The sequence below is a fragment of the Onychostruthus taczanowskii genome, unplaced genomic scaffold (genome assembly GCF_017590055.1).
Source record: "Onychostruthus taczanowskii isolate IOZ18803 unplaced genomic scaffold, ASM1759005v1 scaffold55, whole genome shotgun sequence".
In the NCBI taxonomy this organism is placed as follows: domain Eukaryota; kingdom Metazoa; phylum Chordata; class Aves; order Passeriformes; family Passeridae; genus Onychostruthus; species Onychostruthus taczanowskii.
The window spans coordinates 4,885,261-4,907,930 of NW_024503124.1; the positions used below are offsets into that span (position 1 = coordinate 4,885,261).

General features: G+C 54.5%; 3 protein-coding genes and 1 long non-coding RNA gene across 5 annotated transcripts; 2 read left to right on the forward strand and 2 right to left on the reverse strand.

Annotated features, from left to right (window-relative positions):
* Nucleotides 1-5,790: 5,790 nt before the first annotated feature.
* On the forward strand, nt 5,791-10,182 carry CD93 (CD93 molecule). Of its 2 annotated transcripts, none has more exons than XM_041417237.1 (2): nt 5,791-6,281; nt 6,419-10,182. In XM_041417237.1, the coding sequence occupies exon 2, from the start codon at nt 6,609-6,611 to the stop codon at nt 8,328-8,330; it is 1,722 nt and encodes a 573-aa protein (XP_041273171.1). In that variant the 5' UTR covers nt 5,791-6,281; nt 6,419-6,608; the 3' UTR covers nt 8,331-10,182. The 2 variants fall into 2 exon arrangements, with proteins under 2 accessions (XP_041273171.1, XP_041273174.1); XM_041417240.1 differs by having other exon boundaries at nt 5,791-5,934.
* Nucleotides 10,183-12,004: 1,822 nt separating this feature from the next.
* Nucleotides 12,005-12,852, reverse strand: LOC121342644. Its single transcript, XR_005953589.1, has 2 exons — nt 12,631-12,852; nt 12,005-12,270 (listed from the first exon to the last, which is right to left on the reverse strand). It is a non-coding gene; the product is annotated as an uncharacterized LOC121342644 (long non-coding RNA).
* Nucleotides 12,853-12,962: 110 nt separating this feature from the next.
* On the forward strand, nt 12,963-16,568 carry THBD (thrombomodulin). Its single transcript, XM_041417211.1, has one exon. It carries the CDS (start codon nt 13,091-13,093, stop codon nt 14,759-14,761), a length of 1,671 nt encoding a protein of 556 aa, XP_041273145.1. The 5' UTR covers nt 12,963-13,090; the 3' UTR covers nt 14,762-16,568.
* Nucleotides 16,569-17,288: 720 nt separating this feature from the next.
* On the reverse strand, nt 17,289-19,799 carry SSTR4 (somatostatin receptor 4). Its single transcript, XM_041417207.1, has 2 exons — nt 19,122-19,799; nt 17,289-18,701 (listed from the first exon to the last, which is right to left on the reverse strand). Exon 2 carries the CDS (start codon nt 18,652-18,654, stop codon nt 17,413-17,415), a length of 1,242 nt encoding a protein of 413 aa, XP_041273141.1. The 5' UTR covers nt 18,655-18,701; nt 19,122-19,799; the 3' UTR covers nt 17,289-17,412.
* Between the last annotated feature and the right edge of the window lie 2,871 nt (nt 19,800-22,670).

The window sequence follows — 22,670 nt, forward strand, 5'->3', positions numbered from 1 at the left end:
TAGCCAATATTTATAATTCCCTTTTTTTTTTAAATGGAATTTGTTCTGTGACATGATCCAGCAAAGGGATCCCACATTCCAAACGGGATCATCTACGGGCAGAAGATTCTGGAAAGATTAGGATCAGGAGAACAATAATCCCAGGCTGGACTGGGTTGGGAATGACCTTAAAGCCCATCTCATTCCAACCCCTTTGGAAAACAAGGAATTGAGCAGGAATTATCCTGCTTCCACTGCAGGTTGGATTTCCCCCTTTGTGGAGCCATATGCCGGTTTTTTTTGGGATTTCTTCACTCGTATCCCCCTCTCTGAGCCCATCCCATGCCGCTGCCATGATCCCGGGAAAGCTGGGCAGGGTCTGGAGGAGCCGCTCATCCCTTTGGAGAATCCCACCCTGCTTTTCCTTCCAGTTGTTGCCGCCCTGCCCGGACAACACCCGGCGCTTCCCGAGCCTCGGGTGTGTTTCCAACCCTGCCTTTTCCCTTCACATTCCAGAGCCACCTCCTTCCCGGGATTTGGCACGTCAGCGGGAAAAGCGATTCGGCGCAGCTGGGCTGGGACAGCGTTAAAAAAGCGGGAGGAAAATGGGAAAACAGGGAACAATCCAGCTGGGGGTGTTGGAAACTCTGGGATTGTGCCAGGGCTGAGTCATTCCCGGCCCTCCCAGCCCCTCCGACCGGGAATGACATTTGGGAATGGCAACAAATCCCGATTGGCTCAGCGCAAGGTGGAGCTGGAGCAGCCGGAGCCAGCCCAGCTTTAACCCCATCCTTGGTTTTTGCTGCTTGCGGGAATTTGGGAAGGACTAGAAGTCTGGATTGTGCCACAAATGTGGAAATTCCAACAGGAGGGGGAGGGAAAACAGGCAGGGAATTCTGTGGGATGAGCAAACAGCCTCCAAAGGGGGAAATCAATATTTAATAAGAGAGCCCAGTGCTCCCCTGCCTCTGCTCCAGGAAAAAAAAAAAAAAAAGGATCTATGGATACACCTTCCTTGATCCAAGCGTGGGATGTCCTACACATCCCAAAGAAAAATGGGATCACCCAAATCCTCCATCCCGGATCCCAGTGCCTTTTCCAGACCTGCCTGTCCCCATTGCTGGGATCACGAGACTGGGTCTTAAACTGCTTCCTTTGGAATTCCCCCTCTGGCACTACACGGGAATAGAGGGATCACCTTGGATCCCCTGATCTTGATTTTAGGTGGAAATTGGGAATTCTGTTCCCCAGAGCTCCTGTGGGGAGAGAAGACCTGTTTTCAATGGGGAAAAAAGTGTGAGACAGAGGGGGAAAAAAGAAGGAATCAACTCCTCATGGATCCCCTGGAATGCTTCCTTCCCGTGGTAATTCCATGTTTATTCAGGCAGCATCTGCCTATGGATACACATTATTATTATTATTATTATTATTATTATTATTATTATTATTATTATTATATGTATTTGTTGGTTGCTTGTTTATTTTTAGAAATTTATTCCTTCATTATTCCACCTGGAAAACCGATCCTGCCACCAAATGGGATGAGCTAAAAATGGGAATGCCTAGAAGAAAATCCCAACTTATGCCAAAAAAAAAAATCTCCCAAATGTCCTAAAGATGTTCCCTCTTGCCTCCAGCTTCCCACAAGGAACAGACAGAAATCCCAGAAATCCCAGAAAAACCACACAGGAATTCACCATCCTTAGCGAATTCTCCACTTTCTTTATATTTTGGAGCAGAATTTTTCCCAATTTTCCTTTCCTTAGGCAGTCCCTCTTTGGGGAGGTGAGTTGGAATTCCCTCAGGGACAGAAGGAGCTGCCAAATTCCCTGATGGCTCATCCTGGGTAACCAGGAAATTTGGGAACAAGAAGGAATTTTGCAGAGCTGCAGCATTTCCCCCGCTCTGGCTGGTCTGAGCTCCAAATCCCAGTGCAGCCCCTCCGGATGGGTTGGATTGTTTGGAGACATCCCAGCGTTTATTTGTGTGTGCACTCTCCAGGTGTCCTGGTGGCATTCCAACATTAATATCCCCAAGTCTCCCACTGGAATGAAATCAGGGAATTTAGGTTGGGATTTAATCTCCGTCCTCTCCTTCACCTTCCCCCCTTCTATTCCAGAGCTCCCCCAGAAATATTCCTTGGAGAATATCCTGGTGGGAGGAGAGATCCATCCCCATGGAAGCCTCTGATTGAATTCCTGTTTTTTCCTAAACTGGCTCCGTCTGGAGGAGAGGTTGTTCCCGCCACACATTTCCACCCTGGACCACCCAGGACAATCCAGTCAGCAATTCCAGGGCTCCGAACACAAGAAAAATTCAAGAACAATAAAAAATCCCTCAGATAACAAAGAAAGAGGGGAAAACATCCCTTGGAGTGAGGGTTTTCCCCAGGGTGATTGTCCTGTTCCCACCGGGATCTGAGGAGCTTTTCCTTCTTGATAGAAGGCTTCCAGAGGCATGATTCCCACTTTTCCAGCTGCTATCCAGCCCAGTATTCCAGCTGTGCTCCACTCCTTCCATTTCCAGGAGGAAAGGGTTTGGGAAGAGTGTTCCATTTCTATCCCAAAGAAATTTCCAAGCATGGATCTGCTGGGGGTCAGTGGGATTTCTCCTCCCTGGAACTGGGGCAACTGCTTCCAAATGGAAACTGAAATGGAATTCCTGGTTTTAAACACAAAGTGGGCTGGAAAAATGGGACAAAACTCAGGGATTGTGTCCTGACTTGGCATCCAGCAAATTCCTTGGAGCTGCTCAAAACACCCGGAGCTGCTCCCTCCCAGCTGGCAGAGACCCCATGGAGCTCTTGGAATTTTGTCTTGGATTTTATCTGCAGAGATACAGAATTCCTGGATTTGCTCCAGGTTGTATTGAACATCCCCCCTCCTCCAGCTTTAGCCTGGAAGCTGCTCCAACATCGGAAAAACGTGGACAGGATAAAGGGAGGGAAGGATCAAGAATACCAGCGTGGAATCTGGACTCCAAGGAACAAAATCCCTGCTTCCATGAAAAGGAGGGAGATGCCTGGAAGGAATGGGATAATTTGGGATGGGAACTGCTCCTTCCTTTCTTTGTTTCCATCTAGGTGGGCATTCAGCCACTCCATGAGAAAAATCATGGAATGGTTTCAGTTGGAAGGGATCTTAATTCCTGTTCTCATTCCATGGGCAGGGACACCTCCCATTATTCCAGGGTGCTTCAAGCTGCCCTTGGAGACTCCCAGGGATGGAGCAGCCACAGCTTCTCTGGGAATCTGTGCCAGGGCCTCCCCACCCTCCCAGGGAAGGATTTATTCCCAATATTCCATCTAAACCTGCTCCCCGCCAGCAGGAAGCCATTCCCCTTCTTCTGTCACTGCATCCCTTGGGAATAATCTCTCCCAGTTTCCCTCCTTGGCTCCTTCAGGTCCCGGGATGCCACAATTGGATTATCCTGCAGCTCCTCTTTGCCAGGCAAAGAGCAATTCCAATTCTCCCAGTTTTTCCTCCTGGCAGAGCTGCTCCATCCCTCTGATGATCCCAGTGCCTCCTCTGGATTTGCTCCAACACCTCCACGTCCTTCCTGTGGTGGGAGCCAGTCCTGGATGCAGAATTCCAGGTGGGACTTCCCCGGAGCCGAGGAGAAGGGATGTGAAAACCTAAACAAAGCAATTCCTTTTCCTGGCACTTGGAATTCTCTTCCCATTAAACCCCTTCTAATCCCTGCTCCTCTACCTTGCCCAAATTCCCAAAATTTCATGTAACAGGAGCTCCCCTATTCCAACAACCTTCCCAGTTCTTCCCAACCCCAGCTTCGTGTCCTTGTGATGTCTCCAGAGGGAGCCGAGTTCCTCCAATTCTTTTCCCAGCACAGGTGTCCCCCCCTCCGGCTCCATTGTCCCTCTTCCCAGTCCTGGGATTTGCCGCCGCTGACGTCACACATTCCACGCCCTTTTCCTTCTTTAACCTCTGAGTGACATTTTAAAACCAATTCCTTCATTTTCAGCAATTCCCGATTTTTTAATTGGTTTTAATTAATCGCATTGGGTATTCCCTTTGGTGGGAATTCCGCTCTCCAGGAGATCGTGGGGATTGGATTCCTATGGAAAATGGAGGATATGGATGTGTTCAACCAAAGGGGGTTGGGAGAGAAAATCCTCTTAAAGTTTGGAGCCAGGACTTGGATTTTCAATGGGAACATCCAAGAAAATTTAAGGAGTGTGGAATATTCAATAAAAAAACAAAGAAGCACCAAAAATTTCGCAAAATATTCCCACATAAGCTTGGAACATGGAGATCTTCCTAAAAGTGATGGGATGGAGCTTTCCTATCCATGAAACTCTTGGAAAGAGGGATAAATGAGGTTTTAGGTGGTTTTGGGTTTTTTTTTTTTTTTTTTTTTTTGGCCCCTGGAAAAGGTTTTTAGCTTTATTTCTGCAACTATTCCATGAATTTTACATGGCTTTGAATAAGAAGTTTTTTCCTGGGACAGAATTCCTGATTGGATATCCTACACATCCTAAGAAAGAACATTCCCATCAATTCTTTGATTATGCTGGAATTACTTTTAATATTTAAATTATATTTAAATATTTGGGGCTTTTCCCCAGTTTGGGAATATCCAGAGGAGCTTTAGTTAAAAATTCCCAGATTTTGTCCAGGAAAACTTGGTTGGATAAAAAAGGCCAGGTTGGGTTGTGGAAAGAAGTTGTTGGTTGGAAAATTGTGGGATCAGCCAGGCAGACAAACCATGATCCGTGTTTTTCCAACAGCGGAGCCGTGTCCTGGGCTGGCAGCAGGGAACTGCTTCTGTGCTGAGCTCTCTTATTCCAAGTCAAAAAATACTCCCCCCTTTCCTGGAATTCTAGATAAATCCAATTAGAAACAGCATCCAGGTGGGGTTTCTCCCTCCCAGTTTTTTTGGAAGTTGTTTTCCCACAATGCTCCGGTTTGGGAGCGTTGGCTGTGGCTCCCTGAACCTTCACTCGGATGGGAGATTCCAGAAGATATCCCAGCAGTCAGGGCTTTCCCAGGAATGCTGTGCATGAGCCGGGCTGGGAATAATCCACAGTTTTAATTGGGATTTTTGGCAGCTTTTTTATTTAGGAGGGAAGTGAAGGAGCAGAGTCCTGGTTTTAATTTCTCTGCTGGATCATGGCCATTCCCTCAAGAATTCCAAACCCACCTAACCCAAGAAATCCTCAAATGAGCAGTGGATCCATGGCTGTGCCAAGCAGGAAAAGACCCCCCAGACTCCCAGGGTTAAATCCTGAATCGGCTGCTGCCAGAGTGACGCTTCAGGAGAAACCCTGGGAATGCAGGGAGGCAACTGGGATCAGCCCAGTTGTTACCACAGAGCATCCCCGCATCAAGGTCTGGAACAGCCCATTCCAGTGGAATTGTCCCTGCCCTGCTCATGGATGAGCTTTTCCAGCCCAAACCTGGAATTCCGTGAGGAATCCTCATCCATGGAATGCCAGGACAGTGCTGCTCGGGACGGCACCGGAGCCCGGCCGAGCTTGGCTCCATCCTGGTATTCCCAGGACCTTCCCACGACCCAGCTCCTATTTCAGGGCTCTTCCATCTATTTAAAGAAAGGGAGAAATGTGCTGGAATCTTTGCGCGTGCGCGGGAGAGGCCACGCCAAATATTCCCTCTTTTTTAGAGGCTGATATCCACGGATCCCACGGCTATTTGGCTGGGATGTTTTCCTTCCCCTTTTAGCAACACGTGCCTGAAAAATCTCGGCCCGTATTAGGGCTTGGAAAACTCAGCTGCTGCCGGAGGGAATAAATCAAATTCTTGGAGGGAGAAAAAAAAAAAAAAAAAAAAAGCAGGAACACCACAAAAATAAAAGCATAAAAGCAGGAACGCAGCGTGTTTTACCCAAAACTTTGGGATGGGAGCGAGGAGCCGGCGGGAAAGGTGCTATAAATACACATTTTGCTGTCGGCTTTTCGCGGATATGAGGATGAGTGCTGTACGTATCATGCTGAAACAACTTTGCTTTTATTTCTGCTACTAACAAAAACTTGGACACGGCAGTAGGGGTGGCTGATGTGGTTGTGAGGGAACTGTTTGGTCGGGATAACGTCCAGCGAAGGCGTGATGTGGATCCTGCTGCTGATATGCCAGCTATCAGCATCTGCCGTCTGATGGGAGCGGGGACCGAGGCCCAGAGTGGGAGTGATGAAGAGGAACCAAAAGCACAGCCAAGGGACACGCACGCTCTGAAAAGGCGGGCCCGAGGAGGGGCCGTGTGAAACGCTTCCCGGGATATGGAAACTGGCTTATGGATATGCATCCATGAAGATGCAAAGCACTGAGGTAATGGGAAAGGTGTTTAAGGGGTATCCCCGAAGGTGAGGGGGTGCTCTTGGCTGAGTGCCAGGATGCACCCGGCCGTAATCTTTGCTTCACTTTGTCTCCTGTTGCCCTTTATTAAACTTTTTAAATTTTCACAGGAGAGCGAGCGTGTTTTTCACAAAGGGAAGCCGGGAAGCGCAACGAGGTGCACGCTACAGGAAGCCGCGGCCTCCGGTGATAAATAGGAAAGCCGGGAGCACAGGATGTGTTTCGGGAGAGCTCAGCGGGACAGCGGGATGTGACCGCCGGCGGTGACTCCGCTGGTCATTTGTCCATTTGTCCGGCGGGATGGCCACGCTCCGGCCGCTCCTGCTGCTGCTGCTGGCCTGGCGCTGCGGAGGGGACGACGTGGAGGTGCTGTGTGCCGACAGCGCCTGCTACACTCTGCACCGGGATGAGAGCAACTGGAAAAGCGCCCAGGAGCGCTGCGAGGACAACGGGGGCAACCTGGCTCCGGTGGGCAGCGCCGGCGAGGCCGCCCGGCTGCGGGAGCTGCTGGCCAGCGCCGCCTGGCCCGGCCCGGCCTGGCTCGGGCTCGCCCTGCCCAGGGGTCACTGCGTGCGGCCGCAGGAGCCCCTGCGAGGCTTCTCCTGGGTGGCCGGAGGCGAGCCGGGCAACTTCTCGGAGTGGGCATCCGAGCCGGCCGTCACCTGCGTGAGCGCCCGCTGTGTCGCCCTGCGGCCACCCGGCCCGCACGGCCCCGGCGGCTGGGCCGACCGCGCCTGCCGGAGCACGCTCCCGGCTTTCCTCTGCAAGTTCAGCTTCCAGGGAATGTGCGGGCTCCTGCCGCTGGCCGGCCGCGGCGCGGTCACCTACGCCACCCCGTTCGGGGTGCGCAGCGCCCGGCTGGCCGCCGCTCCCTTCGGCACGCTGGCCGAGGTGGAGTGCGACAGCGGCCGGGCCTCGGCCTTCGCCGTCTGCAAGGGGCCGCTGGCCGGGGGTGGCTTCGCCTGGCACCCGCCGGGTCCCCTGTGCCCGGTGGACTGCGGCCACCACAACGGGGGCTGCCAGCAGCGCTGCCTGGATGCGCCCGGCGAGTCCCCGCGCTGCGCCTGCCACCCCGGCTACGTGCTGGCCGCCGACATGGCCTCCTGCGTTCCCGAGGATTTCTGCCATCCCAATCCCTGCCAGGGGTCCTGCCGGGCGCTGCCCGGCGGCTTCGAGTGCGGCTGCGAGCCTGGCTACGCCCTGGCAGCCGACGGGCGCGGGTGCCGGGATGTGGATGAGTGCGAGTCGGGGCCGTGCCAGCACCAGTGCCACAACACTCCCGGCGGCTTCCAGTGCCTCTGCCGGCCCGGCTACCGCCCCGCGGGGCCCGCTGGCCACCGCTGCCACGACGTGGATGAGTGCGCCCAGCCCCACGCGTGCCCGCAGCTCTGCATCAACATTCCCGGCTCCTTTCGCTGCGCCTGCCGGCCCGGCTTCCAGCGGCAGCCGGGAGGAGAGTCCTGCCTGGATGTGGATGAATGCCTGCGGGATCCGTGTCCCGGCGCCTGCCGCAACTTTCCCGGCGGCTACGAGTGCCTGTGCCCGCCTGGCTCCCTCCGGGACGCGGATGGGCACGGCTGCAGCCCCGGAGAGGCGATCCCAAACAGTATCCCAGAGAGCTCGAGCATCCCGCAGAGCTCCAGCAGCATCCCACAGAGCTCCAGCAGCACCCCACAGAGCTCCACCGTCATCCCGCAGAGCTCCGGCATCCCACAGAGCTCCGGCATCCCGAAGAGCTCCGGCATCCCAGGCACCACGCGCATCCCATGGACCACGAGCATCCCGCGTACTCTGGGAATGCCCACGGCGGGATTAGGGGCCGGCTCGGACGACGGCCCGCGGCTGCTGCTCTATTACATCGTGGGCAGCCTGGTGGCCATCCTGCTCCTGCTGGCGTTCGCCCTGGCGCTCGTGGCTTGCAGGAAAAGGGCGGCCAAGAGGGAGAAGCCGCCGGCCAAAACCGCGGCCGATAATTATTGCTGGGTGCCCGAGCAGCCCGAGAGCCGCGGGGAGCGCAGGTAGGAGAGGGTTAAAAATCCCGATAAAAGGGTGGGAGGGAATGCTTTGTGCCCAAAGTGAGCTCCTCTGGCTGTTCCAGTGGGATTTGCAGTCCTGCTGCTCCAAGGGTTAACGACAGGGGAGAGGGGATGGGGTGGAATTTGTCTCTTCAGCTCGGCTCCAAAAGGCAAAATCGGAATTATTGGATCGTGTTCCTAAAGGGAAACTGCTCACTTGGAATTCTCCTGCAGCCCCTTGTGCACTGCCCCCTCTGGGTTTGTCTTGTTCTCCTGGAAAAGGGTTTGAAGTTGGGATGGAAAAGGGTTTGAAGTTGGGATGGAAAAGGGTTTGAAATTGGGATGTGCCTCAGCAGAGCTCGAACAGGCCCCTGCAGGCACAGCCAGGGTGGGGTTTAAGGGTTACTTTTGGGGTTTAATTACAAATCTGTCACCTGAAACCAGGGAAAACTGCTCATCATGGAGCCAAGGAATGGCATAAAGGTAGGAAAAGCTGTGTTTGGAATAACCACCTCCTCATTTCCTGAGTATCCTGCCTAAATACACTTCTAAACAGAGAAAACAATGCTCTCCTTCCCATCAGCCACATGAGAGTCTGGGCTTTTCCTGTTGGATCATTTGTTTTGAGAAGGATCCTTCCCAGCTCCAGGCTGAGCATGTTTTCCTTCTTTCCCTGTGTAAGGAACACGCTGGAATTGGAATATTTGCTGATTATTCTGAGTAAAACTCGTAACTCAAGACTCTCCAGGTCAAGTTGCTCCCCAGGTACTTCCCAAAACTCCTTGAGCCTTTTCCAGCCTTTCCAGTGGGAATTCTCCCCAAAATTCTGAGGGGCACACCCAGCAACACCTCCTCCATGGTTTATCCATGCTATGAAGGGCTGGAAAAGATCAGCCACAGGATCTGAAGGGTCCAGCAGCTTCCTGAAGTTTCTGTTGGAGTTATTTTGTCCCTGGAGCTGAATTGCTCCAGGAATGGGAATAGAACACAAAGGAGTTTGTGGTGGGCAGGGAGCTGCATCCTGTCATTCCATGTGCTGAGGAAAACCCTTTCCTGCTTTTTTCTTGTCTTGGGGCTCCATTGTGAGCTGCAAACAGGAAAATTGAGCTGATAGGAACGTTTTCTGTGTGGTGCCTGTATTGGGAGAAAGGGAGAGAATGCAGCAGCAGGATTCTTGGAAATCCTGCCGAAAATTCCCAAATCCCAAGCCAGCAGAGCATTGGAAATAGCTGGATCAATGGAGGAAATCCCATTTAATTATGCTGGATTTGGATCTGTGGGAAGTGACAGCCTTGGGGTTTTTTATGGGATATAAGGCTATAAAAATGGAAAAGGAAGGGTGAGGGTAGAAGAAGAACTGGGAAAAATCTGAGGTGTGCTGTTTATAAAAAATAAAAATCCCAATTTCTGTTACAACCTCTGTGTATTCCATTGGGGAATGATGGTTTATCTAGGAGAAGACAGGAATTTGTAGCAAGGTTTAGGTTGGATTCTCCCTAATGGAATATTTCCTGCTGTAGCATCCTCCCTCCTGGTGCAATTCCACCTGGACCCAGCCTCATGTCTCTCATTTTTCCTGCCACATCTTGATCCGTGGCCTCCTTAGGGAGTTGTCCAGGGACTGGTGAATCCCACAAGTTGGAGCAGGATAATTTGGTGCCCTGTCTTCCACAGGAGATGGGATGTTCATCCTGCTCCTTGGAGATTTTTGTCATGGATGAGTGTTTTGCTTTCTCAGAATGAAACTCTTGGATTTGCAGGATAAAGTTATCCCAACACCTTTCTCCAATGAAATTCCATGAAAACCTGAACAAAAATGTGTTTGCAGTGGGTTTTAATAAAAATATTCCTAAAAAATCCATGGTCTGTTGCTCCTAATCTTTTGTGTTCCCCACAGCGGGTGGATGGTGATCCCAAATCCTTTCCTAAGGCTTATTCCATGATCTCAGCCTTTCCCAGGATCTGTGGTCCTGGGCAGGTGCCATTCCCTTCATCCCTGCTGGGGCCATGGGGTGGGAGCATTGGGATGGGCTCTGTTGGATCCCAGTACCACAAGGAAGGTCCTGAATTCATGAGGAAGGTCCCAAACCCATGGAAAAGGTCCCAAAGCCACAAGAAAAGCCCTAAATCCATCAACAGGGTCCCAAACCCACAAGCAAGGCCCTAAACCCAGGAGGAAGGGCCCAAATCCATGAACAAGATCCTAATCCTATGACCAAGTTCCTAAAACCACGAGGAAAGACCACGAGGAAGGAGCTCAACCCACGGGCAAGGTCCTGAGACCATGACCAAATTCCTAAAACTGTGAGCAAGGCCCCAGTCTCATGACCATGTTGTCAATCCCACAACCAAGATCCTGATTCCATGGCCAAGGCCCCAATCCCACAACCAAGGTCCTGATTCCATGTCCGAGGCCCCAATCCCCCAACCAAGGTCCTGAGTCCATGGCCAAGGTCCCAATCCCACAACCAAGGTTTCAATCCCATGACCAAGGCCCTAATCCCATGACCAAGATCCCAAATCCTTGAGCAATCCCTTTGATTTCAGCACTGTTGTACGCGAGGGCTTTTTCGGGATCAAATAATAGGATAGACCTCTTTTAGATCCTATTATCCCATGATATTTCTTATTATTTTACATTCCATTGCTTTCCATTCCTTCATGGACAACTGCCAGCATTCCAACAGAGCAACCTCATCCCAAAACCCTGCAGAGAAGCCAAAAATTCCCCCCTGTTGACACAAACTCCCGGATTCGGGGGTCAGGACAAGCATTCCAAGTGCCCACTCTGAGCAGGGTGACAGGGACAGCCGGGATGAGTCAGAGCCAAAGGGAAAGGCAGGGAAAACATGATTAATGGGATTGGGGAAGAGGAAAAGCAGCCTGTCAGCAGGCAGGGCAATGCTGGCACCCTGACTCAGCCTGTGGAGCAGTGGGATAAAAGGGAATTATGAAAGCGTGATTAATCCCATTCCTCCCACCCCATCCCGATTATCTTTTAGGGACAAACGCTGTCAGTCGGGCAAGGCCAGCGAAGTGGGATCATTGTTTGGGAAGGCTCTGTTTTTTCCTGGAAAAAACCTTGACAAGGAATTTTTTATCTGGGTTTGCAGTTACTGAAAAAAAAAAAAAAATATAACAGCAGGAGCAGAAATTTATTGTTTTGGGGTTTTTTCATCTCCACCACATTCTATTTTTCTTCTTTTCCTGGAGTTTGCCAGGATGTTTTCCCCCCTCTCTTGGTAGTTTTCTCCGGAAAACATAAGCAGAAGTAAAAGGAGAAGTGGAAGAAGAATTGGAAATAGTGAAAATTGTGGCAACAACAGGTTTTCCTAAAGTCAATAAAGGTCAGAGTTATCCAGCTCCCAGGAGATTCCTGGGAATGATCCTGCTTGGATAAATTCTTTGTTCCAAGCTCCCCCATGGACACTTTCTCCTTGAGGTTCATCCCTGCTGCTGGAATTAAATTCCATGGACATTTCTTTTCAATTTTTGTGGCAGATCCAAAATGTCCAATGGGATTAAAGAAGAGTTCATTATTAATTATTAATTATTAAATTATTCTTATTCTTATTCTTCCCAACTTCCCTTTTCCCCACAGCCTCACGGGATTTATGGGAAGCACCCAGGGTTGTGAGAGGACAAAACAAACCCCAAGGGTTTAAGAAAGGACAAACAAAGTTCAATAAAGTTCACTAAAATTTAATAAAGAAACCTCCTTGCCATGATCCGAGGAAATTGGTATTTGCTGCTCATCCCAAAGGCCAGTTGCAGTGCCCGGGGCTGTTGGAATTCCATGAAAAAACAGCCTCAAATCCCCTTTTTGTGCAGTGGAGAAGCTTGGGACATTTAGGTTGCATTTTTACGTTGCTCCTGGCTCTGTTCTGGCAGCACAGGGGGATCCCCCAAGGACAAACTGATGGAATGGGATATCCATTCGGAGGTGTCTGTGGGGAATAGGAGAGATGGGGAGAATAGTAATAATACTGCTTAATAATAATAATAATACCAAATAGTAGAACTATATAAATTACATATAACTAGAGATGGAAATACATAATTATATGTTAATTTTTTATTAAAGAAGTTTTCCCTAATCAAACCTAAACCGTTTCCCTTCATCCCGTTCATTATTCCCTGGGGGCAGATCCCGATTACACCTGACTCCACCCTCCTGTCAGGGATCGCGGAGAGGGAAAAGGCCCCCCCTGGAGCCTCCTTTTCCCCAGGCTGAGCCCCTTTCCCATCTCCCTCCTGGTGCTCCAGCCCCTTCCCGGCTCCATTCCCATCTCTGGACACGGTCCAACCTCTCTTCTTTCCATTCTGGATCCAGAGCTGAACGCAGGATTTCAGCTGTGACCTCCGCAGTGCCATCCCTGTGGCAGCAGCTCAGTGACATCCCAGCGGGACGAAGATCCCAGGGGGATGATGATCCCAGCGGGATGATGATCCCAGCGGGGTGATAACTCCCAGCCGCCACCCCGAGGCCCCCTCGTGTGAAATCCCGCCGTGTTTCCCCCTTTTCCCGAGGCTCACCCTGTTTTCCCCGGCTCCCGCGGGTCCCCCGCCGCTGCCGCCCCCCCGCGCTGTCGGGCGGGCCCCGCCGGGGCGGAGCCGCCGGAGGATGCGGGAGGGGACGCGGGGCTGCGGGGCGGGGGCGGGGGCAGCGCCCGGCCGGGATTCACCGCCGCAGTCCCTCCCGGCCCCGCGGGCGCTTCCTTCCCCCGCCGGGGCCGCTATAAAGGGGGCGGCCGGGCGGAGCGGCCCATGCTCAGCTCGGGGCGCCGCCGGCCGCCCCCTCCGCGGGCCATGCGGCCGCTGCTGCCGCTGCTGCTGCCGCTGCTGCTCGGGACGGTGGCGCTGGCACAGCCTCGGGACCTGTCCCCCGCGGGCGCGCAGTGCCTGGAGCACGAGTGTTTCGCCGTGTTCTGGGCGTCCCGGTCCTTCTCGGGCGCCAGCGAGGGCTGCGAGCGGGGCGGGGGACACCTCATGACCGTGCGCTCCACCGTGGCCGAGGAGGCGATCGCGCTGCTGCTTCAGAACCGCGAGGGGCGGCTCTGGCTCGGGCTGTCGCTGTCGCCCTCCTTGTCCTGCACCGAGCCCAGCCGGCGGCTCCGCGGTTTCCGCTGGATCACCGGCGACCGCAGCACCGATTACACCAACTGGGCGCCGTCGGGGCAGCGCTGCGGCGAGCGCTGCGTGACCGTGTCCCGGGAGCTGCGCTGGGAGGAGCGGCGCTGCGAGGAGCCGGCCGACGGCTTCCTCTGCCAGTACAGCTACGGAGGCAGCTGTCCCCGCCTGGCCACCCTGCACGGCGTCCCCGTCACCTACGCCACCCCTTTCGGCGCCCGCGGAGCGGACTTCCTGGCGCTGCCTCCGGGCAGCGTGGCGTTCATCCCTGACCTCAGGCTGGAGCTGCGCTGCGGGGACGGGGACGGCGCGGGGCCGCGCTGGGGCCGCGACACGCCGGGAGCGTGGCCCTGCGAGCTGGCCGGCGGTGGCTGCGCGGGGACGTGCGCGGAGGAGCGCGGGCGGCCGCGCTGCTCCTGCCCCGAGGGCGCGGTGCTGGGCCCGGACGGGCGCGGGTGCCGCTCGCCCTGCGAGGGAGCGCAGTGCCAGCATCACTGCGTGGTGGCCGACGGCTCCTTCGTGTGCATGTGCTCCGTGGGGTACCGGCTGGCGGCCGACGGCGTCAGCTGCGAGGACATCGACGACTGCGCCAGCGAGCCCGGCCCGTGCGAGCAGAAGTGCGTGAACACCAAGGGCGGCTTCGAGTGCCAGTGTCACAGCGGCTACAGGATGGTGGACGGGCACTGCCAGCGCCTGCCGCCCTGCTGGGAGATGCCGTGCCAGCAGCGCTGCGAGGAGCTGCCCGACGGCTACCGCTGCGGCTGCCACCCCGGCTACGCCGTGCACCCGCTGGACGCCACCCGCTGCCGCCTGCACTGCAACACCTCCGAGTGCCCGGCCGTGTGCGACGCCGACGGGGCCTGCGAGTGTCCCGAGGGATTCATGCTGGACGACGAAGACCAGCTGTGCGTGGACCTGGATGAGTGCGACAGCGGTCACTGCGAGTTCAACTGCACCAACACGCCCGGTGGCTTCCAGTGCCATTGTCCCCACGGCTACCACCTCCGCGGCGTCGACTGCATCTCCATCCTGGACGGGGACGGCGAGGAAGCGTCCTCGGGGGATTTGGAGCTGGAGCCGCACACGCCAGTCCCCAGCCGGCCCCCGCCGAAAGAGGAGAAGCTGCACCCCGGGGTGCTGGTGGGCATCGCCGCGGGTGCCCTTGTGAGCCTCCTGGCCCTGCTGGCTCTGGGATTCCACCTGGCCAGGAAGCGCTGCCGCTCCCACGGCTCCATGGATTACAAGTACAGCGGCCCCCACGAGAAGGAGCTGGGACTTCAGCCCGTGCCCTCGGCGCAGAAGCCGTAGGGACAGCGGGCAGGACGGACACGGGACACTGGGAGGCCGGACTGGGTGACATTTATCCGCCCCCCCCCCCCCCCCCCCCCAAGCCCCTTCGCGCCCCGGCTGGAATTTTTGGATGATAATTCGGGAGAAGCTGTGATCACATCACTCCCAGAAATACTCGCTGCTTCCCGGCCGGCTCTGGGAAAGCTGGCGCCGGAGAGCGGGGACAGCAGAACACCCCGAGGCTGCTCCGCTCCTGCTCCGTTCCCGCTTCTTTGGCGTTCAGCTTTCCTTTTCCCGAGCCGGCGGTCGGGAAAACCGCAAGGAAAAATCCAGGAGGGGCGGCTCCGTGTGCAAGTGACTCTAAATCCGCGGGATGAGAGCACGGTGTGACCAAGGCGGGGACTTTGGAAGGACACCTCCACCCAAATCCCTCTCCCCCGGGCTGGATGGTTTTCCTGAGCTGGGAGGCTCCTGCTTTCCTTTGGGATGGGGTTTGTTTGTTTTAAGCTGAGGGGAGGAGGAGCAAAGATGTTGTGGGAAGCACTTGTCACCTTAAGCCACTGGTGACAGCAGGGTCCCGGCTCGGTGTCACCAAGGTGGGACTCAAATTCCTGAATCCCATTCCCTCTCCTTATTTTTTGCGGGATGTGGAGGTTAAACAGGGACATGAAGGCTGCCGGGGTGAATTTTGTAGGAAAGGTCTGCGGTGCTGCAGAGCCACATCCAGGTCCTTCCATGACTTTCCGCTGTTGTTGCCTTAAATTCGATTGTTGGATTTGGGATATTTTTACGACCCCTCCTACCCACAGGGATCTTCCCTGTTCCCTCGTGCAGGGCTGACTCTATCCCAAGGCAAAACATTCCCAGGGGGTGGGATCCAGCGCGCCGCTCATTCCCTGCCAGTGGCTGGGGGGGAATTCTGAGAAGGGTCTGGTTTTCCAGCTCCATCCTTCCCTGGGGAGCCAAAGGGGGCCCTGCTCCGGCTGCCGTTGGAGCAGGCACTGGCAGCTTTATGCCAGTGAAATATTATCCCGGAGCGGCGGAAGTTTTGTTCTGTTCCCCCACATTCCCCCCTCCCACCCTATGAACTTCCCAGCGCACAGCATCCCCGCTGGAATGCTAAACCTCCGCTGCAAATTCCCAGGAAAATAAAAATGAGACATCTGTAGGAATTGTGGTTTTCCTAAAAGGTCGTTGTCCTGATAACTGAGGGTGCTGTCTATGGATCCCTTGGGATGGATTAAAGTGAAACCTCACGGAGTGAGGGCGGTAAATTTGTGGATGTGCCAGGTTTATTTTAGGACAGTTTGGCTGCAGTGGGTAGGAGGGAGCTGTTGTGATCATCCATAATTATCCATGATTATCCAGAAAGAGATATCAAGATATAAAGGTGTCACTTGGGAAAATACCCAAGGAAAAGGAAGGGAAAGAAAGGATAAGGTTTGAGAGTGGAAGGACTTTGCTGAGGCATCATCCCACCTGCAGAATCTGCTTCCCAAGGATCTTTCCTTTTTATCCAGCTCAAACCCTTGCTTGTTCCTGGGTGGATCCAAGGTTTTGCCACCACATCCCCAAAATCTCCTCCTCCCCCCTAATCTCAAATTCCCACTGGGGAGTTTTATCTTATCACAAATTCCTTCCTTATGGTGTGTCGGAGTCCTGAATTCCCGGCACTCCCTGTTTTATCCTCTCCCCACCCTGGCCTGCTCCCCCCGGGCCCATTTGTAAATCCTTATTTATTTATTGGAATTTTACCATGTGTGATGGAATTGTCTCATGGAGATCCTGTGTGGACAACAATAAAGTTTTGCCAGTCTGGTTCAGAGGAACTGCTCAGGGATTGTTCTTTCTCCCCTTCCCAAAAATTCCACCAGAAATCCAGGAAAACCCAGGAGCATTCAGGGCAGCACAGGGATGAAAATGTTCCCGGCTGGTTACTTCCCCATTGGGATGAAAATGGAAGGAGTGAGCCATAAATAATGGACACCACCAACAATACCATTCCAAGGACAAAGTTAAACCCCAAATAAACTGGAAGTGGCTCACTCCATGGGACCTCCATGTGATGTTCCTCACCCCAGGGTTCCAAGCTCACCAAACTGTGGTTCTCCTGGGTTTTGGTTTTTGGTTTTTGTTTTTTTGGTTTTTTTTTTTTTTTTTTTTGGTGGAAATTTGGTCCTGGGTGTGCTAAAATCCTGGGAATTTTGGGTTCCAAGCTCACCAAACTTTGGTTCTCCTGGGTTTCGGTTTTTGGTTTGTTTTTTTTTTTGGTGGAAATTTGGTCCTGGGTGTGCTAAAATCCTGGGAATTTTGGGGAGGGAGGTGTGTATGATGGGATCTCATTCTGCTGTACATGCAGCAGAGCTGATGGGCTTTGGGATTTTTCCCGGTGTCTCCCTGTCTCTTGGGAAGAAATGGGAATTTATTATTTATTAATCAGGAGGGCCATGTGCTCCTGATTAACATTTTGGGATCCTCCCCATGCCCGGTGAAGGCTCCTGGATGCCGGAACAATGGCAATAACCACTCAATCCATGGAACTTGCTCCATCCCAGGCCAGTCTTATGGCTTTTTATTTCGGAGAGTGGCGCGGCGCAACCGGCAGTCGGACCCAGAATCGCGGGCCCTCTCCATCCGGCATCCCCTTTCACCCCGGATTTTGGGGTCCCCTAGAAGGGGGTGGTTTTGGGGAGGAGGGCCCCGGGTGCGCAGCAGGGCTGGGGGCGCAGGGGGTCCTGCTGGCAGGGCAGGGGGGGACACACGCAGCCCTTGGCGTCCCCGCGGGGCGCGGCGCAGTAATCCAGCGGCTCCTCCTCGTCCTCGCTGTCCCCTCCGTCCCCGTCGGTGGCGCGGCAGCAGCACAGGCCGGCGTCGCGGCAGCGGCGCAGCACGCCGTGGAAGGAGTTGCGGAAATTCTCGGAGAGCAATCCATAGAGGATGGGGTTGGCGCAGCTGTTGGAGTAGCTGAGCAGCAGCGAGGCGTTGTGCGCGCTGGCGTCCAGGCGGCCGGGCAGCAGCAGCTCCAGCAGCTGCACCACGTAGAAGGGCAGCCAGCACACCACGAACATGGCCACCACGGTGACCACCAGGCGCGTCAGCTTGCCCTCGGAGCGCCGCCGCTGCTGCCAGCCCACGCCCTGCGCCACCACGCGCATCTTGCCGGCCAGCAGCAGGTAGCACAGCGCCATGGCCACCACGGGCAGCACGAAGCCCAGCGCGCTGCTGTACACCACGAAGGCGGCCGCCCACGCCGGGCTGGGCCACAGCAGGTCGCAGGCCACCGCGCGGCCGTCGCGGGTGACCGCCGTGCCGGCGAACACCGGGATGGGCGAGGCCACCAGCAGCGCCAGCAGCCACACGCCGCCATTGACCAGCTTGGCGACGCGCGGGCGGCGGTAGGAGGCCGCACGCAGCGGGTGCACCACGGCGATGTAGCGGTCCAGGCTGAGCACGGTGAGGCAGAAGACGCTGCTGAACATGTTGAGGCCGTCCACGCCCAGCACGGTCCGGCAGAGCGCGCGGCCGAAGGGCCAGCGCCGCAGGGCCGCCGCCGTGGCCACGAAGGGCACGCTGAGCATGAAGAGCTCGTCGGCGATGGCCAGGTTGAGCAGGTAGATGTTGGTGGCCGTCTTCATCTTGGCGTAGCGCAGGATGACGAAGATGACCAGCGCGTTGCCCAGCAGCCCCAGCAGGCACACCAGGCCGTAGATGCACTGCAGCACCACCATGCCCGCGATCTCCGCCGCGCTCCCGCCGCGCTCCGGGGCGGCCGGGGGCCGGCTGGCCTCTCCCAGCGCCGCCGCTGCCCCTGCCGCCGTGCTGCTGTTGGGGGGCGGCTGGGAGCCGGCCCAGCTGGAGATGCTCCAGAGGGGAATTCCGGCTGCCAGGAGCTGCTCGCCGTCCGTGCTCATGGCGGGAGGTGATCCATGGACGGGAGAGCAGCGGGGATGGGGTCAACCTGCGGGCAGGGCACAGGGGTGAGGACTGCGGGGCACAGAAATCCCAGTGGCCACATTCCCCTCGGGTTGGGAACCTCCATCCACCACCCCCTGACTCCCTCCATCAAACTCCTCCCTGCCTGGACACCTCCACGTCATTCCTCAGGCCGGAGCATCCTGGTTTTGTGGGATCTCAGAGGCGGTGGGGTGGGGTGGGAATTAACCCTGCATGGGGCTCCTCAAACCAGGTGGGATGGCCTGGGAATCCCAGCCTGGCCTGGAAATCAATCCCAGCCTGGCCCAGCAATTAATCCCAACCAGGCCTGGGAATCAATCCCAACGCCGCCTGGGAATCAACGCCATCCACCTTAAGGAGCCCCCGCAAATCTCGAGGATTTCATTCACCCTGCCAAGGAGAAAGCCAGCCGGGAATATTTTACCTTTCAGTATTCCAGGGATTGAAGGAGCCTCACTACTTCCTGCCGGGGGGAAGAAGCCGCTCTGGGAAGATGCTCCGGTGGGATCCGTCGCCAACGGAAAGTCCTACTTGACCTGGATCAGATGACCGGGAAGATCCGGACCTTTTAAAGCGAAAGACAAAGCAGGGATGGACCCGCAGGATCTTCCCCCTCTCCCGCATCCCTATGCCGCAGGCATCGGCTTTCCGTGAAAAAATAAACGCGGCGCAACTTTCTGCTCCAGGATTTCCTCTGGAAAACAGCGCAGCGCCCTCCGCCCTTCTCCCGCCGGGCTGCGCTGTCCTGCGGCTCCCGGCCGGAGCATTCCCGCTCCAGCGGCTCCTTCCCGGAGCTGCGGAGGGCGGGATCCGCAGCCCGATCCCCCCCCCACCCCGAATCCCAAATCCCGAATCCCGAATTCCGCATCCCGAATCCCGCACCCCGCCCTCGCATCTCCCCGTGGCTCCGGGGAGAGGCAGGAGATGGAGAAGGAATGGTTGCCTTGGCAACGCATCCCTCATCCCGCATTCCTGCCGCGCATTCCCGCCGCGCATTCCCGCCTTCCCTGCGCTCGTTCCCAGCGCTGCAGGGCCCCCGGATTCTTCCCGCTAGAGCCCCTTCCCTGCGGCACTGCATCCCAGGATTCCGGGTTTGGAGAGGTGAGGACCAACCCGGCCTGGCCCCACATCCAAATCCACCGGGAATTCCATCCCATTTCGCAGTCTGTGCTGGAACTGAGGGTGCAAGAAATAAAAATGGGAAGAATTTTTTTTTTTTTTTTAAATTAAAAACCCCAGTCGCTGGGTTTGGGGCTTTTTTTTTGGATGGGAAGGATCCTGGGAATCTGGTCCCTGGCAGCAGCTCAGCTCAGGTGATGGAATCATAGAATAATGGAATCACAGAGTCATGGAATCAAAGGGTAATAGCGTCATGGAATAAAGGAATCACTAGAGTTGGAAAAGCCCTCTAAATTAACGGAATCCAATGTTAATCCAGCACTGATCCAGGTCCCCCAGTGTCACATCCACATGAATTTGAATCCCTCCTGGAATGAGGAGTCCACCACTGCCCTGGGAGAGAAATTTTCCAACCTAAACCTCCCCTGAGGCCATTCCCCTTTATCCCGTCTTTTGTTCCCTGGGAGCAGAGACCAGTTCCCACCTAATTCCTGTCACGGACTTGTAGGGAATGAAATTCCCCCAGATCCTTCTTTTTTCCAACATTCTCTTGTCCCTCAGCCCTTCCTTGTCTGATTTATCCCAACCCTGGCCACGAAGTGATGGAGCAAACTTGCCTCAGTCATCCCAAAATCCCAACATAAGGAATTTTTGGGAATTTGGAGCTGGCAGAATGAGCCCATTTGGGGCCCTACTGCCAGGATGGGAATAGGGATAAACATCCATATGATACTCCTGGGAATGGGCTTGGAAATCCTGGGAAAACAGGTGGATTTTCTCCTCGCTGCTTAAATCTATGACCGTGGTTAATGGTGCAGCTGGCACTGATCCCACTGGGAATATCTGGGATCCAGGGAATGCTGACACTCCATCTCCACTCCCAATTCCATGGGGTGTTGCAGTGGGATAAAGGACAATGGGATCCCTCTGTGCTGACACAGAAATTCCCGGGTGCCAGCCCAGGAGCTCCGGGCGTTCCCGTTGCAGCCGGAGACCGGAAAACATGGAATTAAACAATGGAAGCGGCCGCAGATTCCATGGGCCCCCTCCACCTCCCGGAGCAACAGGAAACCTTTAAATGCTCCTTTACTGTAAAGGAGGAAACTCCGCCATGGATTTGAGCCACACGGTGGTCCTAGAATTCCATGGAAAACTCTGGGTTGGGAGGAGAATAACCTTGGCTCCAAAGGGAAAATTTCAGGTGATTGGAGCCTCGCTGTGGGATAAGGATGCCCTGATAGGATTTCTTCCCATTTCAGGAACATCCATAAAATCCTGAGATATCTCCAGTAGGAAGTGACCTACAAAGAGCCCAGCTCCTAAAAATCCTGGGATTCTCCTCAATCCCACCCTCAGGAGATGCCCTAGATCCCAACCTTGGAGCCTCCTCTGATGCTGAGGGAAAAGAGGAATTTTCTCGGTGCATCCCAAGGAATGTGTAGATCTTGGGATCAGCAGAGCTGGGATTTTAAGATCTGGTGTTTGTAGGGAGCCTCTAAGTCAAGGAATTCCAGGGAAACCATCCTGGGGTTTAGTGGAATGTGTTTTTCCCGATGTCCAAGAGAATTGTTCAGCTCTTCTTATCCTGGAATCCAGTTAATTTTCCTCTTTATTCCCGTTATCCCTGTCCAGAGATCCCTGTCCTGCTCCCTCACTGGGGCTGGATCCCAAATCCACGCCAAGGACTTGGAAAAGTGGGAAAAGTGGAGAGGAGCCTGTGGTTCTGGGAATTAATGAACCCCTGAATGGGGTGGATTTTTCCTGGAGGAATTCCCGTTTAAAGGGTCCCGCTCCCCTTTTCCAGATTAATCCCCTATGGAATCCCTTTTCCACCCCTTGTATCTTCCCTGAGCCTCCAATAATTCGGAATAAGTGAATTCCACACAATCCCAGAATATTTGGAAGGGATCCTAAAAGACGCGGTGTTCCAGCCCCACTTCCATGGGCTGCTCCCAAATTTCCCCGCCTCCTCCCCCCAGCCTCCCTCCCCCGCCTTCCCGATTTTCCCGAGGAAAACCCGAAACGTGGAGATTTGCTGCCCTCTCCTGGGAGCCGCCAAATCCTGGGATTTGGGATGCTTGCAAATGTTCGAACCTTATGGTTTGTAATTTTTTTAAGCTTGTTAAAATATCCAAGGTATTCCCAGGAATGACAAGAACTGTGGGAAGAAGATCCTTCCCAAACTCCAGAAAAAACAATTTTGAATCTTTTTTCCCTCCTTAACCTCCAGTTTTTTGGGGAATTTTGGGAGAATCTGTATTGGGCCAAAATTTGACCTTGTCTCCCAGGAAAAAAACCTTGAAACTTCCCAAGGTTTTCCCACTCTGAACTCAGAGCTTTCTGCTCCTTCCTGGGAGAAAAAAAAAAAAAATCAGAATTTGTTTTGAGAAATAAAGGAATTCCCAAAAATTCCTGTGTAATTTATGAATATATTGGAGAAAATTTTTGGGAGAATCCTGGGATGAATGATAAGGGGGGAAAAAAAGGATTTTTCTGCTTTGGGAATTTATAAAGTTAATATCCCCCCTAAAATTTGGGAAGCCTGGAATTCTGATGATGTTTGGATCCTGCCTGCCACTTCTATGGATCCATGGCTGCTCCTCAGGGTGTTTTCGTGCTGTTTTCTCCCTGGAAAACCTGGAAAACAAGTACAGGCCTCCGTTTCCCTTTCCCTTCCCTTGTGGGAGAGGCGGCGGTGTTATCCCGGCGGGAAGTGGAGCCGGAGGTCAGAGCCTCATTCCCGATGCCAGGTGGGAGCTGGGGTGTGTTTATCCAGTCTGGGATCCACACTGGAGTTCCTTATTCCCGGCCTGGCGCTTTTCCCGGGAGCTCCTGGGCTCTGGCAGAGCTGCCA

Excerpts from the sequence above, each read along its gene's own strand:
- SSTR4 (XM_041417207.1), bottom strand. The coding sequence starts at position 18,654 with ATGAGCACGGACGGCGAGCAGCTCCTGGCAGCCGGAATTCCCCTCTGG.
- CD93 (XM_041417237.1), top strand. The coding sequence starts at position 6,609 with ATGGCCACGCTCCGGCCGCTCCTGCTGCTGCTGCTGGCCTGGCGCTGC.
- THBD (XM_041417211.1), top strand. The coding sequence starts at position 13,091 with ATGCTCAGCTCGGGGCGCCGCCGGCCGCCCCCTCCGCGGGCCATGCGG.